At 39.7% G+C, this 19,047-nt stretch overlaps 1 protein-coding gene across 1 annotated transcript; it reads right to left on the reverse strand.

The window, feature by feature from the left end:
• Positions 1 to 2,241: 2,241 nt before the first annotated feature.
• On the reverse strand, positions 2,242 to 16,490 carry reep2 (receptor accessory protein 2). Its single transcript, XM_041798071.1, has 8 exons — positions 16,218 to 16,490; positions 14,201 to 14,273; positions 12,448 to 12,524; positions 12,009 to 12,129; positions 11,651 to 11,764; positions 7,985 to 8,165; positions 5,772 to 5,929; positions 2,242 to 4,440 (listed from the first exon to the last, which is right to left on the reverse strand). Exons 1-8 carry the CDS (start codon positions 16,247 to 16,249, stop codon positions 4,366 to 4,368), a joined length of 831 nt encoding a protein of 276 aa, XP_041654005.1. The 5' UTR covers positions 16,250 to 16,490; the 3' UTR covers positions 2,242 to 4,365.
• Positions 16,491 to 19,047: the final 2,557 nt, after the last annotated feature.

Consider the following 19,047-nt stretch of genomic DNA (forward strand, 5'->3'; position numbering starts at 1 on the left):
AGCTTTCTGCGACAGAAAAACAATGTTGTCGCTCTTCTGCCACCCCACTTTTGCATGACTATGTGATAGTTGCGGGGACAGGCTTAGTTGTTGTGGGGTACAAGGTCTGTTAGTGCTGTTAGCTGGGACTGAGATATGGTGGCCATATATCTGGCTTTAGGCCGGGCAGTCCGGATTTTCTACGCCTTGTCCAGCGTCCGGCGCAGCCTCAAGCCAGACACTTTGGGTGCACTCACACTAGGCCATCCGTACCGTGCTATATTGTAACCATGCTGAAGCCCATTTGACCCCCTTCCCTGTCCCCCTTTGGCCTACACTCACACTGCTCAATGCATCCAGGCCTGGCCACGGATACGTCATGTGCTGACGTCATCACACGAAGCGTCCTCCATTGACGAATTTATACTTGTTGATGACTCTGTATATATAAGTGTTGTTTTTTAGGCTGTAAAACAGCAACAGATTTATACGATATCTGATCTGACGTCTGAGTTACTTCACCTGACCTGGGATCAGTAGATACATTAAATATACAGAGCCCAGTGAGGAGAGAGAGAGATAGAGAGAGAAAGTGGTTCATAGCGGAGAGTTATTGCTCACAGCATATAATTTTGAGCCTGATCAGAGTTCAAGGCACTTCTGCTGAATGAAATCCCAACTAATTATCTCAAATGAGCCCCTACAGTCATTCCTCTGCATGTCCGTATACTGTCTGAATCCCTCTGGCATTCATTTATGAACTGTACCATTTCTATGCATAATTCTGGATTCCTGCAGCACCAAACAAGCTCTCGTGCGTCCAGAGCAGGATTAAATGTTCACTTAAAAGTTTTTTTTTTTTTTTTTTTTAACCGTGACAAGAGCGATTTTAACAATCTGATGAAAGCTGGAGGTGAACACACCAAAGGATTAATAAACCATGCTCTGTTCAAACATCAGCAATCAAGATCAAAATTTTTACTTCTTGGTGACATGAAATAGAATTAGAGGTAAGTTAATTCAGTGGATGATAGTTTGGTGTTATAATTTTATAGTAACAGGTTAAATTAGACATGTGATTAACCCCTGCACACACTTGTCTGCATATTTGCCACTCGCCTTTATGCATGGAGGATGAAAGGTGTTTGTTATCCTGTGAGCTGCTGTTTGTGACTCAGTCAAGGAAAGAGGCTTTATTTCACAAACCAAAAAATCCTCTCACAGTCATTAAAACCTGACTTTGGCAGAAACTGGGCAGAAATGTGGACTGGACTGGGATCCTGCTGTCTCTAGCATGAAGCTGCTGGTGTGCTCTCTGCGCTCTCAAACAGGTCCTCTTGTTATTACTTCATGTTACGTCACATTCCCGCGCTTGTGCTCCTTTTTTTGCATCCGTGTCGTGCCTTTAGGCCCACCTCGTCCTTCCCAAGCAACAACCTCTGGTCCTGAAAAATGAAGCCAATGCGGAAGTGCAAAAAATTGCTATACTTCGAGTGTCCACTTGAGGCTGGCTGCAGGAACAACGGAAGTGCCGTCTGGACACCTGTTAAACAGCCAGTTTGGACACGAGAAATAAACTGGTTTACAGCCTGGTTCAAAACAGCAAACGTGTCTCATAGCTAGTGTCTTATTGTGCTCCAACTGTAAAGGGGGTGAATTTTTTGTACCACGATCGTTTAGATTATATTTAGGATGAAAGCTGATTGGCGCGTCTCATTTGATTAACAGATAGCTCGGCAGGCAGAGGTTCCGTTTCTGTCAACCGGAATGCTAGCTAGCAGGCTAACAGGAAGTCGCGCTTAGTGGGCGGGCCGTTAGGTTGATCCAAAGATCGGTTGAGACAGCGATTTCAATACGAAGGCCTCCACAGATTGGCTTCAAGAGCCGTTTGAGTCCGCCTATTGTAAGCAGATGACTGACGTCTGACATGTGCTCTTCCTGCTTGATGTGTTCCACATAGGCTTGTGGAAGGGCACACACTGCCAAAATATTCAATATATTTATGTAATATATTCTATTTATATTTAATATATTTAAATACAGCAATGACACCAAGATGATAACTGCTAATAAAGAAAAAAATTATAAACTGCAAATCATGTGTGTTTCTTGTCAAAGTGGTCCTGAATAAATTTAAAGCATGTCATAAACATTCAAGAGCCCTTTCTTCATTCAATAACCACCTCAGGGTGACATCAAGCATTCCCCAGAGGCTAGACAACTGTACTTATATGTTTTCTAATGCACAATGTGAGAAACAAGTTGATTTGATTTCCTTTATTAGTAGTTTTATTACTGATACATAACCTTGTTAGATACCATTGTCCCAGCACACATACTGTAGTTGATTTTTTACATGGAGCATTGAGAATTGGCACAAATATACAAATCAACATCCCTGTATTTAATACTGACTTAAGGAAAAGGGAATAAATAAATATTCAAATATGACATTAAAGGATAAAAACACAGGGCTGTGTCTGAAATTAATTTTTAAATATGTGACATTGCTTTATCCAGTGCAAACCAAGAAGAAAAACAGGAAATGGGCTGGTTTTTAACTTTTTGCCCAAAAATATTATGAGTGGAGGACATAAATGATGTCAGTGTGCTTAAACAAGATCATACCGAGGGTGAAGTTTCATTACTTTGTGATGGAGAAGACTTAAAATGTCTCAATGAACAAATTAAAAGAAAAAGAAAAATCACAAAATCACTGCTATCACCAGTAGTCCTACCTGGTGAAATTTGAGCTTTTTCGCTTGCTGAACAAATAAATTGTCAAAACAGTTTCATTTTAAAAAGCACACAGATGATTAAAACATTAAATGGATTTAAGCCCAGAGAATGTATAAGGCAAGCAAGCTCATACTGTATATACAGTTAAGGTTCCTATTTACAGTGTGTGTACATGTTGTTCAGTAGCTCTGCCAACAGTTGAGAAGGGCTTTGTCTCCCCCTACTGGTTCACCCTGGTGCCACACTGCACACAGAAATGATGAGTGCAGAGGTCGAGCCATGCTTTCAAATCTGTACTAAAAATGACTCGGAGGGAACCGGGCCCAAAGCAACCAAAAGAACCCCTCCCAGGACAAAAGTCAAGAGTGATTAGAAATCCCCACAGCCCTGTCTGACACAATCTCTCCATGTGAAACAGCGGCACCAGGACAAGATATCGACTCGTCACCGCCTCCAAAAGAGTGTTTGGGTTTCATTACTTCAATATTGCTTTTAAGATGAGGAGATGTTTTAAAGTGTGAACACAAAGCTGCGTTAAAGAGCGACAGACTGCAGAGAGAGCTCCATCACTTTCTAATGTTGAACACAAACGATGCACAGACATGAATAGTGAGAGCAGGTACGACACCTCACAAACAACTGCAACTCCTCTAGAACTAATCTAAGTCTTAGGAAAGAGTGCTACCATCACTCAGTTACAGAGTCGTATTAAGAGGCTCACTGCAGTTATTACTAATATAACATGGCAGGAAGAACCGATCCAAACACTTAGGGAATGACAGATAAAACTTGAGTAATGTTTAGATAAAGGATAACAGAGCCAACACTAAACAAACCATTCCAACACAAGTACTTAAATAACTTTCTGTATGAGAGGCCTGAACTTAACAGAGCCAGACTCACTCTAAATTAAGAAATAAAGGGGGGAAGCTTGATGTGAATGTATTCCACAAGCTCCAAGGCTCATGCTGCAGTCAAAAAAGGCAAAGTGAAAGTAAATAAAGAGCTAAAACTGGTTGGATCACATATATCCTGCAAAAATACACAGTTACATGAGCTCAGACAAGTGGGAACTTTCAGATCTCAAAGTTGATCTCGCTTCACAGAAAATAAAAAATCTCCGTCTGTGTTCCTGACATGACAACACCTGACCTTTGCTGCCATCACTATCGGGTCCAGATAGGGACCCACACGTGCTGCTAGCTCACACAGGAAGGGTGGGCCATGAACAAAGGAAACAGGGTACTCAAATTTAGAAAACTATAAGTAAAGAAAACTCAAAAACAGCTTTACACTTTTGGCATGTATAACAATGATCTATTTAGGTCAAGGTTTCTAAAGAGAAAGGGAAATATAGTATATCTCTATCCACCTTCAGGTTTAAAAAAAGAAACATCCAGACTGTTTTTATATGGGGTGAAAAAATAAAGCTGAAAAAGTTTAGACCTGTTCAATGTGGCCACATACTGCTAAAAACGAACCTGCACTTTGCCAGGATTTAAACCAGCAAGAGTGACACAATCTTCGTGCTTGCTTTATTGTTATGTACAGCGTTTGTGTGTTTGTGTGGAGACCAAAGAGGGGGAGAGAGGGGCCTGCAGGCTGTGGGTGGTGCAAGTTTAGGTAGGTGGATGTGGACAGCAGGCCTCACGGTGGTGTCTCAGCGTTAGTTGTAGTCTTTTTCTTTGTTGCAGTCGTCTTCTTCACTGTCTTGGTCTGAGTCTAGGAGAGGTTGAGTGGAGAGGAGAAGAAAAGGAGGGGAGAAAGTTAAGAGTCATTACCAGGGTTGGTTAGCCAAAAAAAGGAAAAATGAGACAGACTAAAACTGTCAAAAGAAAAAAACTGAGTAAGTCCAGCAAGGTTCGTCAGTGACCAGAGGTTACTGTAAAATCTGAAATAGAAGTCTCACTAGTATTTAGGATGCAATCTGTTTTTGGGGTCACCCATAGGAAAAAAGGTGTGCCCTAAAAGTATGTGAGCACTGAACGCTGCTCTGTGATTTTTAATGCCCCCTTTTAAGAAAATATGTCACGAGGCTCTTTAATTTTAAAAGCCGAAAATTGGACATGTGTGCTATTCCCTCTTTGTAGAGACTAGTCAGGACACAACACTTTGAAACACAAATGTGGATACTAGAAATGCAAAACTTCCATGCAAGTGAACAAGCTCTGTTGAGTGAGTAGGGTGAAAGAAAATTTAAGGAAATATTCCTGTCTGGCACTCCCTGTGCCATGTTATTTCCCTCTTTTCTTGTTTCTCACCCGATCTCAATGGGAGAAACAGAGAGGAAAATCATAAAGGGGCTATGAAGGAGAAGCACTTCGCTGCATTGTTCCACTGCATTAATGTAATAAAGGTGATTTTGTCACTGACTATCACTAGTGTCAGGACACAGTGTCATCTATATTCCCACAAAGTCTACAGCAACGTCTACTATGTACACTTTCTGTAGAGTGATGAAGCTCTATTAATGCCATCTGTTTTTGCCATGTGGAATATGTAATCCTGCAAGCTAATGGTACAATAGTTAAGCTCTCCAAGTACAAATCAGGATTATAGGGTGATACAAAATAGTGCTCACTCAATTGATCAGCCAGCTAATTTTAGCCTATTAAAAATAATCATTAATCAGCTAGAAGTTGATGGACGCCAATGATAAGACCTGTATTTTCACAAATAAAGTGCAGGGAATAAGACTTGGTTTTACTTAGACATGTTTGCATTTTATTTATCCAGTAGAGGTCGCTCTGACTCCTTTTCATGCCACACACTTCATATTTACCTCCTCACAGCTTGTTAACCTGCTGGGGAGGAGACAGTAAAAGTATGGGTGAGGTTCCTATTGTGTGAACAATCAGACCTCATTAAGATCAAAGTGGGTTCTAAAAGTTGTCTACTAAAACATTTTTGTGGCATGGAAGTTGTGTGCAGGCGTTACCTTTTCTTTTTTTTTAAAAACTACGTTGAACAGCAAACCAAAAATCCGATCTGAGCACCAAGACTTGTAGTCTGGGTGCAGTCTTTATCATTTATTGAGTGTTTATTGACCCTACCTCTGTCTTAGCAGCTGCAGGTTTCTTGGTCGCTTTGACGCTGGTGCTGCGTTTAGGGGCCTTATCGCCCATATCATCATCAGAGTGTTCAGTCCTCGTGTCTGATTGGTCAGAGCTGTGTTGAGATGACACATCGTCACTGTGGGCCAATGAGCGCGCTGAAGGATAAGACAAAAATTAGTTATGACTTTATGACATAGTGACTCAAAGTAAGTGAAAATTTTCAAAAGGTGATACCAAACCAAAATTGAGAGACAACACCAATGGACGTGATACTTATCTACTTCTAAACAGTTCAACTAGAGTTTTATCACTGCAGTCACAGGCTCCCACATTATACATGACCTAATTTAAAGCTGCCCTACAGTACATTAAAAAGGTCAGCAGAGAGGTCTCTTCTTACAGTATATGGCTAAAGAATTATTCTGGATGAATAATTTAAAAAAACTGTGATAACTCCCAGCCCCCCAAAACAACCCAGACTCCACAGGGGATTTTTGCAGCACTGTATTAAGAACTCAGACCATCTGCAGCTGTGGTTCCCATATTTGGTTCTTTTAAAAATGGTCTTGAGATCAATTCAAATGATATATATACATGCATATGTAGCAAAACAGTAACAGAGCAAGGGTCAACATGATAAGAAGCATTAGCATGCTTATTAATAGATATATAATCATTGATTGTAACAGTCTTTTTCATGTCATGGAGAGCCAATGTGACAGACACAAAATGTTTACTAGTGTTGTGGAAACAATGACTGCTGCTTAAGTATGTAGAAACTGCTAATAGAAATGTGCAGCTCAGCTCTGAGTGCCTCCACTGCCTAGTTACAAATTTGAAATTGAGGCGTCTTTTCAACAATAACTGCACTCCATAAGCAGTATCTACTAAAAGTCACACAGTGACGGAGAAAATCTGTTAGAAGTGGCCTTCATGGTGAAGCAATCCCAGAATGCTTTCCAAGCAGCTCACACCTTAAACTAGGAAGCCAACTTTTAACAGCTTTTCTCCTTCATTATGTGAAATGTAATTAAACAAAAATACTGGTTGACTGTTTAGTAAATACTCATCACAGAGTGCAGTTTTCGTGAACAGAGTCCCCAGTGGAGGTGAGTGGAGCTGAGCAAGTCAATATCTTGTTATTGTTTTAATTGAGTTCCCCCTGGCGCTAGAATTTACATGATGTGTTTGTACCCTTTATTTCATCAAGTCCTATAAATGTATGTGTGGGCATGCAAGTATAAGATGTTTGAACCAAGCTAAATTATATTATATTATTTATTTGTTTATCTGTTACAAGGGACAATGCACATTAATGAACATGGACATATAAATGTGCCAGATTGTAGCCATTAGCTTTCCATCTGTAGTCCCTAGCAGGTTGATGGTATATATAACATAGAGTCCATTAAAAATCAACATAAAAATCGGACAACACCAAAATCAGACAACATAGACAGTACAATAAAATACAAAGACCCAAATATAACGACACAGCAGGTAGTAGTATTAAGTAGCTTCAAGCTTTAACTGATATCCATGAAACTGTTCTTAAATCAGGGCTAAATAGAATCAGTCTACCTTGATCCCTTGAATATGTAAGTGGGATGCACTGTTGATATCTGTGAATCATGGGGTAAAGGACCCTTGAGCTGGGATTTAGTCTGTCATGTTGTGTTCCAACAGCTTACAGCCAAACACAAATTATCCAGTAGATGTGATTTTAATTCCAGGCATCTGCTTTCTTCTCTGTAGTGTTTGTCTCTCTCTCTTTGAGAATGTGTTTAAAGCTGACATGGCTTCTTTGTAAGCAGGAATTTGAATATACCACTTGTCCTGTTCACTAGTTGTTTCTCTGGTCCTGTGTCTCTGTATTCAGTTCACAGATCACAGGCCCACACAGCCAGCCAGCCGGCAGCCTAGTGAGACACAAAGCCTCTTCTCCCACTTGAATCACATGCTTTCAGCCCCCCTCCACCACCCTACACTTTTTTGCATTTCCTCCCCTACCCTTGCATTCTGCTGTGCCTTAAATCACATGACTCTACTTGGCCCAATTATCCTCAATCCTGCTCATAGATAAAATAACTCCTCTGAGACCCAATCCCCAATTATGGACACAAATTATAGATGTATTAATGCTTCTGTCTATTTCCACATGAAGCTGTAAATGAAGCAGTGTGTGTTGTGCATGCTGTGTGTAGCCTTACTCTGCCGTGCAGTGGTGCTCTTGGCCCGGGGCAGCGTACTGGCCCCTGAGCTCATCTCGTCCATGGGGTCTCGTCTCATGCGGGAATCTGACGTGTGCAGAGCCAGCTCATCATCAGCGTTGATGAGAGTCAGGTCCTGCATGCTGAAACTCCGCAGCTTGTCTGACAGCACGCCCTGCCCCTGGGAATTACAGGGGAAAAACACAGCCACATCAGTCACATGATGAGATGAGAAAAGCGTTCATCTACCTCTGTATCCCTCAGGTCTTAGAGAGACAAGGCTATCTAAAAAGAATTTATTTTATTCACTATTTCTCATGTTTAGTGGAAAACTGTGAAAGTTGGTCAACAAGATCAGACAGAAATCCTTGGCCACAATATTGGGCAACCAGAGTTTTACATATACACACCCCATTTCTTTTCCAAACTGTTTCATATCACTGCCCACTTTAGATCTTTACACTGCTTGAATGAAAACAAAGGCCTTCAGAATGCATCATGTGAAGCTACAACAACTGGAAAAATAAACTAATGAGCAATTCATTAGACTACAACCTTTAAAAAATCTTTTAGGGACCTTAAACTCAGTTCCAGGAAAATGTTTATAGCACAGCTCAGCCAGCTGCTCCCAACAGGTAAGATGGATGTCTGGCATCTGATATTTTGATTTAATGGCTGCACACACTCCCAAGAAGAGAGCAGAGCCACAAGCAGATTCGTCAACTTTGGGGCAATTTTTTCCTTTGTAAACTGTCAGACAGGGTCTCTCACCACCAAGAAAACAGCAGGAGTGTGTTTCTGATATGCCCCCCTATGACAAAGGAAATAAACTAGCAAGACTTGATAATTCCATGTGACTATTAAATGAAAAGCATTTTTGTGTTACCACTTGTACCTCATGTTCTTTAAACATCAAACAATTGAAATAACATTTTATGTAACTGCTGCTAATCCACAAGCAGAAGTGAAATGTACAACCCAACTTCCAAAAAAGTTAGGGCACTGTGTGTACTGTAAAAAAAAAAAAAAATCACAAAGCATTGACTTCCTAATCTTACAATCACATATTTTAGTCACAGTAGAACATAATCAACATAGCAGGTGCCAAAACTGAGACATTTTACCATTTCATAAAAAATATTGGCTCATTTTGAATTTGATGATAGCAAAAAATATGAAAAAAATTAGGGGAAGGGCAACAAGAGGCTGGAAAATTAAGTGGTACTGCTGAAAGACAGGTTGAGGAGCATTTTTTTACTTATTAGGTTAATGGGCAACAGGTCAGTAACATGACTGGGTATAAAATCTCTCAGAAGTGAGGATGGGCAAGGGGTTTAACACTATATGAAAGATTGCATCTAAAAACTGTGGAATGATATCAGAAAAATGTTCCTCAAGGTAAAATTGCAAAGACTTTGAATATCCAATAATCTACAATACATCATATCATTACAAGAATCAGAGAATCTGGATAAATCTCTGTGCACAAGGGAAAGTGCCTAATGTCAATATTCTGTTATGGAAATCACTGCAGGGGCTCTTCCAGAAATCTCCGTCTCTTATCACAGTTCACCATATCATCCAGAAATACAGTTAAAGCTGTATCATACAAAGAAGAAGCCATGATAACAAGGCAAAAGGGAAAACTGTTCTGTGGTCAGACGAACCAACATTTTAAATTCTTTGGAAATCACAGATGTCGTGTCCTGTGGACTACAGAGGAGAAGGACCATCCAGCTTGTCATCAGAGCACAGTTCAAAAGCGTGCATCTCTGATGGTATGGGCGGAGTTGGAAAAATGCCATGTTTGTTGTACTCAAGTGAAAGTACAGTTACTCTGGTTAAAATTTACTTAAGTAGAAATACTGGTCTAGAGTTCTACTCCAGTAAAAGTACAAAGTATTCAATTTAAAGTTTTGTTTAAGTACTGAGTAGATACTGAGGAGTTGTACTGTAAAATATGATCTTTCTTATTGGCAAGAACAAGAGAATAGATCTCCACCCAGGTTGTTCAGATAAAGTCACCACTATAATGAAGTCAAACAGCAAAATTGACGGTGTTAATCAAACTCATAAAGAGTTCGATTTAACAGTTTAAAATTGTCTATATTGGTCCACAGTACATAAAGTTAAACCAAACCTTTGAGTGTTTTACAATACAACAGAGCTGCAATAATACTGAAAATCTGTGGCAAGGTAAATCTCCTCTGGAAAGAACAAAGCAGAGAGTCAGTCTAAAAGCAAGGCAATGCAAACTGGTGAAGAAGACGCTCTATGGATTCTTTAGGACGACCAAAGCCATAGGCAGGAACTCTAACTCAGTTGAAACTTCACTAATGATGCAAATGTGTCTCAAATCAAACAAGACAATACACCAGCAACATGACCAAAAAAAAAAAAAACAAGCAGGGATAACTGCACAACATGCAACACCCATACATAACACATCTAAGAACTCTTCCCACACATCCCCTCAGATTTGAATCTTTACAGAGTAGAACTAACACTGGTAGCTCAACACTGCCAAATAACTCCAACACTGAAGACCAATTAACTCAGAATGGAGTTAAAATTACACTTAGGGAGTAAACATCAACTCTGAAATGTTTAACCCTGAGATATCAACATTCCAGTTTTATTTGTGTACAACAGCTCTTTTGGGATGTGATGTGAAATGATTCTCTTTGTACCACTGTGTGGTCAACAGAGGGGGAAAAAGTACATGTGTATAGTACTCAAGTTAAAACACAGTCACTGGTGAAACTCACTTAAGTGGAAGCAAAAGTACTGATTTTAAAAAGTACTCACAAAAGTACAAGTATCAAAAACCCTACTCAATTACAGTAATTTGAGTAAATGTAATTAGTTACTTCCCACTTGGGTATGGGGGTGCATCAGTGTTGGTGGCCTACACATCTTAAAGGCACTATCAAAGCTGAAAAGTACTCTGAGGTTTTAGAGGAACATATGCCTCAATCCAGACAACTTCTCTTTTAGGGAAGGCCTTACATATTTCAGCAAGACAATGCTAAACCACATACTAAATCCATCAAAATAGATTGGCTTCACAGTAAAGGAGTCCAGGTGCTAAAGTGGCAAACAGAATCCTGTATCAGATAAGAATGGGACAACATTTCTCTCCCAAAACTCCAGCAACTGGTATCATTTCTTCCCAGATGTTAAAGGAAGACGGGATGCTGCACAATACTTTTGGGATGTGCTGATGCTATCAAATTCAAAATGAATCACAAGTGGTAAAAATTTCATCTAAAACATAAGGTGGCTACATTGTTGGACACATTAAAATTTTCTCCACTCTGCAGAAGTACATAAAAAGAAGTCATCTCACATTTCTTGGGAATGTAATCCACCACAAAAACACACTGGACATACCAAACAGTCTGAAAAAGCCTTGTTTTTTCATCCATTCACCTGGTGCATACTAGTGCAAGATTTAGGGTGTAACATATGCCTACACTGGAACTATCTCAGCTGGTACATCTTTAATGTTAGAAGTGCAGACACTTAATGTTACATTAAAATGAAGTTCAAACTAGGCTACATTTTGAGCTTATGCTGCAGCACTGGCTAAATAATACCAGTGTGCACAGGGTTGCAGCGTTACTGTCGTTGTTAAAATTTATCTTCATTGAACAAACAGCTCACCTTGGTTGCTGCAGTAACTGCAGCATTAGCAGCCAGGTTGAGACCCCTCTTTCCAAACCTCATCATGGTCTCATAACTCCTGTCTTTGGCCTGTGCAATGTACTCATCTATCTCCTATAGTAGAGGGACACGGATAAAGTGGATGAGTTTAATACAAGAGTGTCAGCAATCAGGGCAAGAAGAAGAGAAGCAAAATATCATAACATTTTAGTATGATCATTAAACAAGTTTAAATATATATAACAAGTATATATATATATATATATATATATATATATATATATATATATATATATATATATATATATATATCTGTGATTGGATGACATGACATGACACAAAAGGCTCATGTTCCCACCTTCTCTTTGTTGGATAGGGTAGGGTGGACAAACTTGCGGTAGAGGACGCTGGAGCCCTTAGTGTATGGGGACAGGAGCCAGATCACAAAGGCAATCTTTAGCTCAAAGTAAAATGGAAACCTGAGTAAGACAAAGAGAAAAATCATCAGCAAAGAGGAGAGATACGTTTTGAGGAAGTTTTAGACACCTTGGTAACAAACACATCATTAGAGAGGCTCAATGCTGATCTGACATATAAAAGGTACAGAAACCTAAGTGGGTAACATTTTTTGCTACAAAAGTGAAAATAGGACACTTAAATCTAGCATTATTGTTCTAAAGATATCAAGAATGCTTGCTGCTAGATACACTTAAAAGCCTCTATTGATAGTATTATACAATCAGTTCATTTATCACAAGCTAGTTTGGGGTCACAGTCATGTGCAGCTCCTGACTCACCACGACAGAAGCAGGTCTGTTGCCGTCTCTGCTGTGGTGAATAACGCAAAAACTATCCAGTACATCATCCACTTCACCTGGACACAGACACACAAAAACACACATGTGGACATGAATACACAAGCGGTGAGTAAAGAAAACATGACATATATAGCACATGAAAAACACACAGCATCTAGTATGCACGTGCCATGACACGTGGAGCCAAGCAGACATGCCAATGTGCAGAAATGCAGCATATGTTTCAGTGCTGTCAGATCACATCAGTATGCATCGGTAATCTTCAGGAGACAAAGCAAACATATGGCTCTGTCTGTGAACTAGGCCATGTAAGGAAACTACTATTGATTTAGCCTGAGTGCATCATCATCAATATATCTTCAATCAAATGCTATTAAATCAAAGAAAAAATGGTTATTAATGTATCTAAAGACACTAACAGGCCAAAGGAAAGCAGCAGTATAAACACATAATGCTGAAACATTTTGGCTCATTAGAAACAAGAGGAAAGAGCGAATGACAACATCAGTTCTAAAAATGGCGTCCTCCAGTCCCTCTCCCCCCTCTTCCTCCTTTCCTCGTTCACTCCTTCTGTGGCCGTCTGCTTTTGCAGCGATTGAGAGAGGGGGTGTTGTCATGGTAACCAGCCAGGAGGAGACTGTTCTCTAGTGCAGATCTAGGCAGAGGGCCAGAGGGCTGCTACCTCCTCCTCCTCCTCCTCCTCCTGGACCCCCCTCTCTTTTCAGTCCCTTGCAGTGATGAGGTAAGCAGGGAGGACCCCGACTCCCAGCCAAGAACAGAACAAGATTGCTTACAAGCTTTCTATCCTCTTCCTATCCACCCTTAAAACTTTAAATCATTCCACATTATTTATGCTCTTAATTACCTTCTAACTGCAATTTTGGGAACTGGGAGGAAACATGTGACTGTGTTCACTTTGGGACATCATTACAAAATTTAAAAAAATGCACATTTGAGCAATGAATCATTTTAAATGAGGGAATGCAGTTGTGTTTGTATTTAAAAGCTTACAGCCTTGTTGGAGTACATCCTCTTAAAATAGTTAACTTTCACAAAATAAATTGAAGTGCAAATTTTTTCATGGCTTCTTTCCTTACCAATTAACCTTCATGTGAACTATGAGATTTATTTTTGCAACCCCCCTAGGTGGAAACAACTGCACAATATGATGCTGACTGGTACTAATAATCTGCAACCCAGCAGGCTGTTACATAATCATAGTGAGGTGCATGCACATTCATATTGTCTTTGCCTGCATGGGATGAAATTATCTGCCTTAACAGATGAAAGAATATCTTAAAACTTTCAATCGAACCTTTTGACCACTTTTCAAATTATGACAAAAATGTCTATATGAAGACTTAGACCACAAATAAAGGTACAGTGTCAATAAGGTATCATGTTTCATATCCAACTAGCTCCTTTGTTTTACCTTTGATTTGGTCTGACAGACAGTAGCCTAATCATTAACAAAAACCATACAGATTTTGGTGAAAAGTCTTTGTTTTTAGATAATAGTCAGCATTAAAATCATCCCACGTTATTTGTATGCACTACTTAAGTCATCATAATCATGCCTAGCCTTAATTCTGTCCCTGGGCTTTTTATTACATTGCTGATTATTTTGTGCATTTTAAATTTAAGACTAAAAATAGCATATAGGAGCCTGGGGAGAATAACTGAAAAGAAAAAAATGCTCTGCTGTGATTTAGTAACCGGAGGTGATACTCACATATTCCTTCACATTCTTCGTTTTGACAGCCTTGTATGAAGAGTACGCTGGGTAGAGCGTCCCAAAGGCAAGGCTGCAAAAAAAAAAACAAAGGAGCAGAGACACCCGGGTCAGAAAAGGGAGGTTCAGCAGCTTGGGAACATGGCCTCTGGGTGCCTTGTCTGACACCTAAAAAACATCTCTGCTTGTGATGACGCTACATTTGAGAGCTGACAGACAGTATTTCTAAAACTCAACAGCTTGATGCATAAAGACAGATAATGGAGATCATGGAATCAGGAAGGCTGTGGTGAGTTCAAGTGGAAAAACACACAAAAGTCAGCCAGGGGTGGGTCACCATGTGTCAGTCCACGTGCAGAATGGGACACTGTAAAAACAGAGCTGTGTTTTTGATGTGAATTTGGTTGCATCCTGTGCTGCTGTGCTCATTTGTGCTGATGTGACAGGATGTCAAATTCTGAGTGAGAGGACACTGGACAATCACTACTTTGTCTCTATGCTTGAATAGTAAACCATCATTTGTGGCTTTTGATAACTCAACTAAATATAAAACACTTTTTTCTACAGTCCCTGTGGAGGTTTTGCACTCCCAGATGATGGAAGTCTGCGGATATCTTGTTTTCGAGGCATTTAAGTAAGTCCTGTGTCCCAGTCAGTATCTGAGCAGCTCAGTCATGTGAGCAGCACTTCTCAGCTTAATACAGTAAGCTGAGGCGGCTCGTAGCAAGCCTGGAGGCCAGCAGACTCCCTTAGCAGACAGACGCCCAATGCCTCTTGGTGTGCCAATCTCGAGTCTACTTTTCTGAGTTTTAAAAGTCTGGTTGCGATTACATCAGAGATTTAAACACTGCATTTTTATATAATAAAGATGAGGAAATACTGATCCTGTGTTAGAAATGCAGCAGCCATCATAATGTTTATCAAGTCATACTGTAGGCCTTCCATGAGCGCAATAACACCTGAGTCGCAGGGAAGTGAAGGAGCCAGCTGGAAGCAACTAAAAGCAACTCTAAGTCAACATTATCCTCTGCTTGTGTAATTTGGGCAAATTTAAAGTAAACACAGTAACATCTGTATATATCATCTTGTCTTTTTTAAAGATAATAATATGGTTTTATTTGAACCTGACATAAACAAGTGTAAGCACAGTTTGGTTAAACCAATAAGAAATCGACAGGATCACTGACAGACAGGTGCATCTGGTGATCAAAGGCAACAGTAATGCAGTATTATAAAAGCATCTCTATATGGGATCAGGATAATGACAGCAGCCTTTAGTTGAGTCATCCTCACTGTTGGGACGTGGTATGTCCAGGTGAAAGCTGGGGCCTACATCACAGGGTGAATAAATCTGTATCATTTAAACATTCTGTACAATACTGCTGAAAATCTACACTTATCCCCGACTCATGTGGACATAGGGATGCATGTATGAGGATGGATGGATGCATTACAGAGCAGCATCCTTTGCTGGCCTGCTGAGCCCTAGCCTGACAACATTTCACTAACTCATGATACCATATGTTGCTGGGATGCTGAGCTGTCAGCACAGAAATATTTAGCCTCTCGCTGCTTTGAAGAAAGCAATAGTGAACATTTTAAGATTTTTCACTGGTCTGCATCGTGGCTTGTAAATCAAAAAACAGTTTCATTTCATTGACGGGGCCCGCCAACACCTTATCTTTCAGGTGGCACACTTAAACGGTTAGCAAGCATACGTTAGCTACCAGAGGCTAGCAAGCGCTGGATGCAAATTGTACTGCATCATTCTCTTATTTCATGAAACAGCGCACTGTTAATTACAGAAAACTGCTTAATTTAGGGCCTAAATGACAGTTCAGCTACAGAGTTCTTTTGGCTTTTATGAAATGTTTCTCAAACACAGAAAATGGGAAACCGAGGGTATAATCCTAGCGAGCTGGTGAGACGCAGCGTTCAGCATCAGACAGCTGATGAATGGAGGAACCGTTGATGTTGCTAACGGTTAAACCAAACAACAGCCCAGCCCCATACTCACACTACTATCCTCGAAATCATCCACGATACCATCTTTATGGACCGCCGGCCGTAAGCCCTCTCCACTTCAAGGAAATTCAGTCAATTAGCAGGCGGGCTAGTTCGCCCCCCATTCCCCCTCAGGACGTTGCTGCCTGTAGTGATGTTAACCGGGTTGCTGGCCCGGTGTTGCTCGCCCGTTCCGCCGTGCTGTCAGGTGGGTTAGCAGCGACAGCAGAGGATGTGCTGCAGTCTGGATCCAAGCTGCTCCGCTCTGCTCTGTATCACTGGAGCAAAGGCTGGCTCTTAAAGGGCCAGAGCACCCTTTCAATGAGACATTTTAAAGCTCTTGTGAAACTTTTACTTTGAGCCAATTTTAGCGCCCCACTGTGGACAAAACTACCTCTCATCCATCACCCAGACTAAAAGAATGTAGCTGAGCTGTTTTCACAGGATCACAAATGTGTGCCAGATATGTGTGCCAAAAATTCTATGCTGTATGGAAATCCTAAATGCATCCATACATTTTATTTTTCACTGTGTTTTGCCATGATCAGTCAAAAGCCATGATAGATTTTTACCCTGTCCAAATTAAACCAAGCCAGGTCAGAGGTGAACAACTTTCTAATGTGCAAATCAAAAATTCAGTCACACACAGATCTCAGTGTTTTCACATGTTTACAGTAACCTTATGCCAATATATCTAGTGTGTGTTAAGACACAAAGTTTTGATTTCACTTTACAGGGACAGCACATTTTTGAGAAGTTGTTTGTCAACAGGTCAGTTTTGTTTTGCTCCTGCCATGTTTTAGTCCTTTCCAGAAATGACAAAGTAGAAAGACGTCACATCACGTAGGGCAGACATACACAGTAAGAAAAATCCCACCGAACAGGGAGAGATGATCAGATTGAGCGTTTTCATGGATGCTGATCCATGGCATTGACCACCCCTCTCAATCAGAATTTTCTTTCCGAATGAGCCAGATCTGAGAATTTTATTCTGAATTAAGTGATTCTACGAAGCATTTCTATTCAGATCAGGTATCTATTCAGATGACAACTGGTCCCTGTAAACATAGCTAGTGTTACAACTTAACTCCAAACTTTATTTTTTAATCAAAGAAATGTGGGTCATGATTTCTCATTAAGTAGATAGGCAGTGGGCCATAAGGTGAGACCAGTTGAGAATCATTGCTCTAAATTTTGTGAGACCTAACCCATGGCACTTTCTTTTTAGATTTGTAGTGAAATAACAGAATTTGTAGAATTTCTTAAATTCATAAGGACTAAATACAAGAGACAGTGATTAACATGAAATAGCAATAGAAACATAATCAGCTCATATAATAATTAGTTACATTCAAACCAACTCAGAAACCACACATGTAATGGTTTTAGAATTAAACACTCATATATTTAGATAAAAAAAGAGCCCCCCAAAAAATAAATCTGGTAGATAAATGTATTTACACTGTGTTAATAAAATCATTTAATCAATCAATTCAAATAATGAACCCCTTAAAATTTTTAACATAAATTAGTAGGGCTTTGTTGGTTGAAACTGAAGTCCACCTTTATTCTCCCTCTTGATTTATATGTTCAGCCTTCCCTGCCCCACTTCTGTGATCTACTTTCTAATTCAGACATAAGCAGTGAAAGCTAGGCCACACAGGATAGATTCAATAGCAGTATCAGTAATAAATCACATAATACTGAGTACTGCAAATTCTTAACATTGGATGGAAATATGATAAAACTATTAAGAAACATGCAGTTCAGATTTCTTTTTTTAGCTTGTTGGCAAGTGACACATTTCTATGGCCTTTATATTGCGAACTTCAGTGAAAAAAACAAACAAAAAAAGCTGGTTTAATTTAATGTTAATACACATTGGATATACTAAATTCCTTAAGGAACATATATTTAGAGGACAAAAAAATTGAGTCAGGTAAGGATCCAATAACTGTGGCAGTTATTGTAAAGTTAGTTTCCTTTTTCTAATGACAGCTATTAAATTGATGATGAAATGACTTAGAGCTAAAGTTTTAATGTTACCGTGTCTAAAAGGCACCATGGATACTGACATAAATGTTCAGGGATTTGAAAATACTAAACAGACAGAAATTTTTGTAAACTTTATTGTGAAAAATCAAACAGACTGCTAAGATCAATATATATATTGATACAATGTTAATGGCCAGTAGTTCAGTTCAGCTGCAATTGTGATTCTTGAACAATGTTGTTGGAAGTCTGTAGTTCATTCAGCCCACAGGACAAAGATAGGAAAAAACCTTCTCTCTCTGAAGTCCTCTTGATCTTTACCTTATGGTGTATAAAAACAAAAGACTTCTTACTCTAAAAGTGAAATAAGAAAAAAAAAAATTACAAAACTTTGGTCTGCTCCTCCCCCCCACTGGCTGCTTTGCAAATTCATCTCAGCCACAGAGGGCAGAAGCAATCAGCTTACTTTAAAAACTCCAACAACAAAAGAAAAAAATCTACAAAAAACAGGTTAACCTTGCTTCTATTAAACAAAAATAATATTGTCATCAAAATAGGAAAGTTATCCCGGTCCTCACATTTTATCAGTCAACTTATATGGAAGCTGAACTTCTGCTCCAAAGGCACGTCAGCTTTTACCTCCCTCTCACATCTTACAGCTACGATGAAAACAACAGAACGAACACACTGACCTTAAATACAGAGTTAAAAAATAAAAATTGGAAAACAACTAGACAAGTTTGAACATACTGTGTAACAGCGATAAAGGACTTCCTTCATCAATACGCTGACTAGCCCCTCCCACATCCTACCCCCACCCCCTCCCCTATTCAATGTTCGCTTTACCCAAA

This window comes from Cheilinus undulatus, linkage group 10 (genome assembly GCF_018320785.1).
Source record: "Cheilinus undulatus linkage group 10, ASM1832078v1, whole genome shotgun sequence".
Taxonomy (NCBI): Eukaryota; Metazoa; Chordata; class Actinopteri; order Labriformes; family Labridae; genus Cheilinus; species Cheilinus undulatus.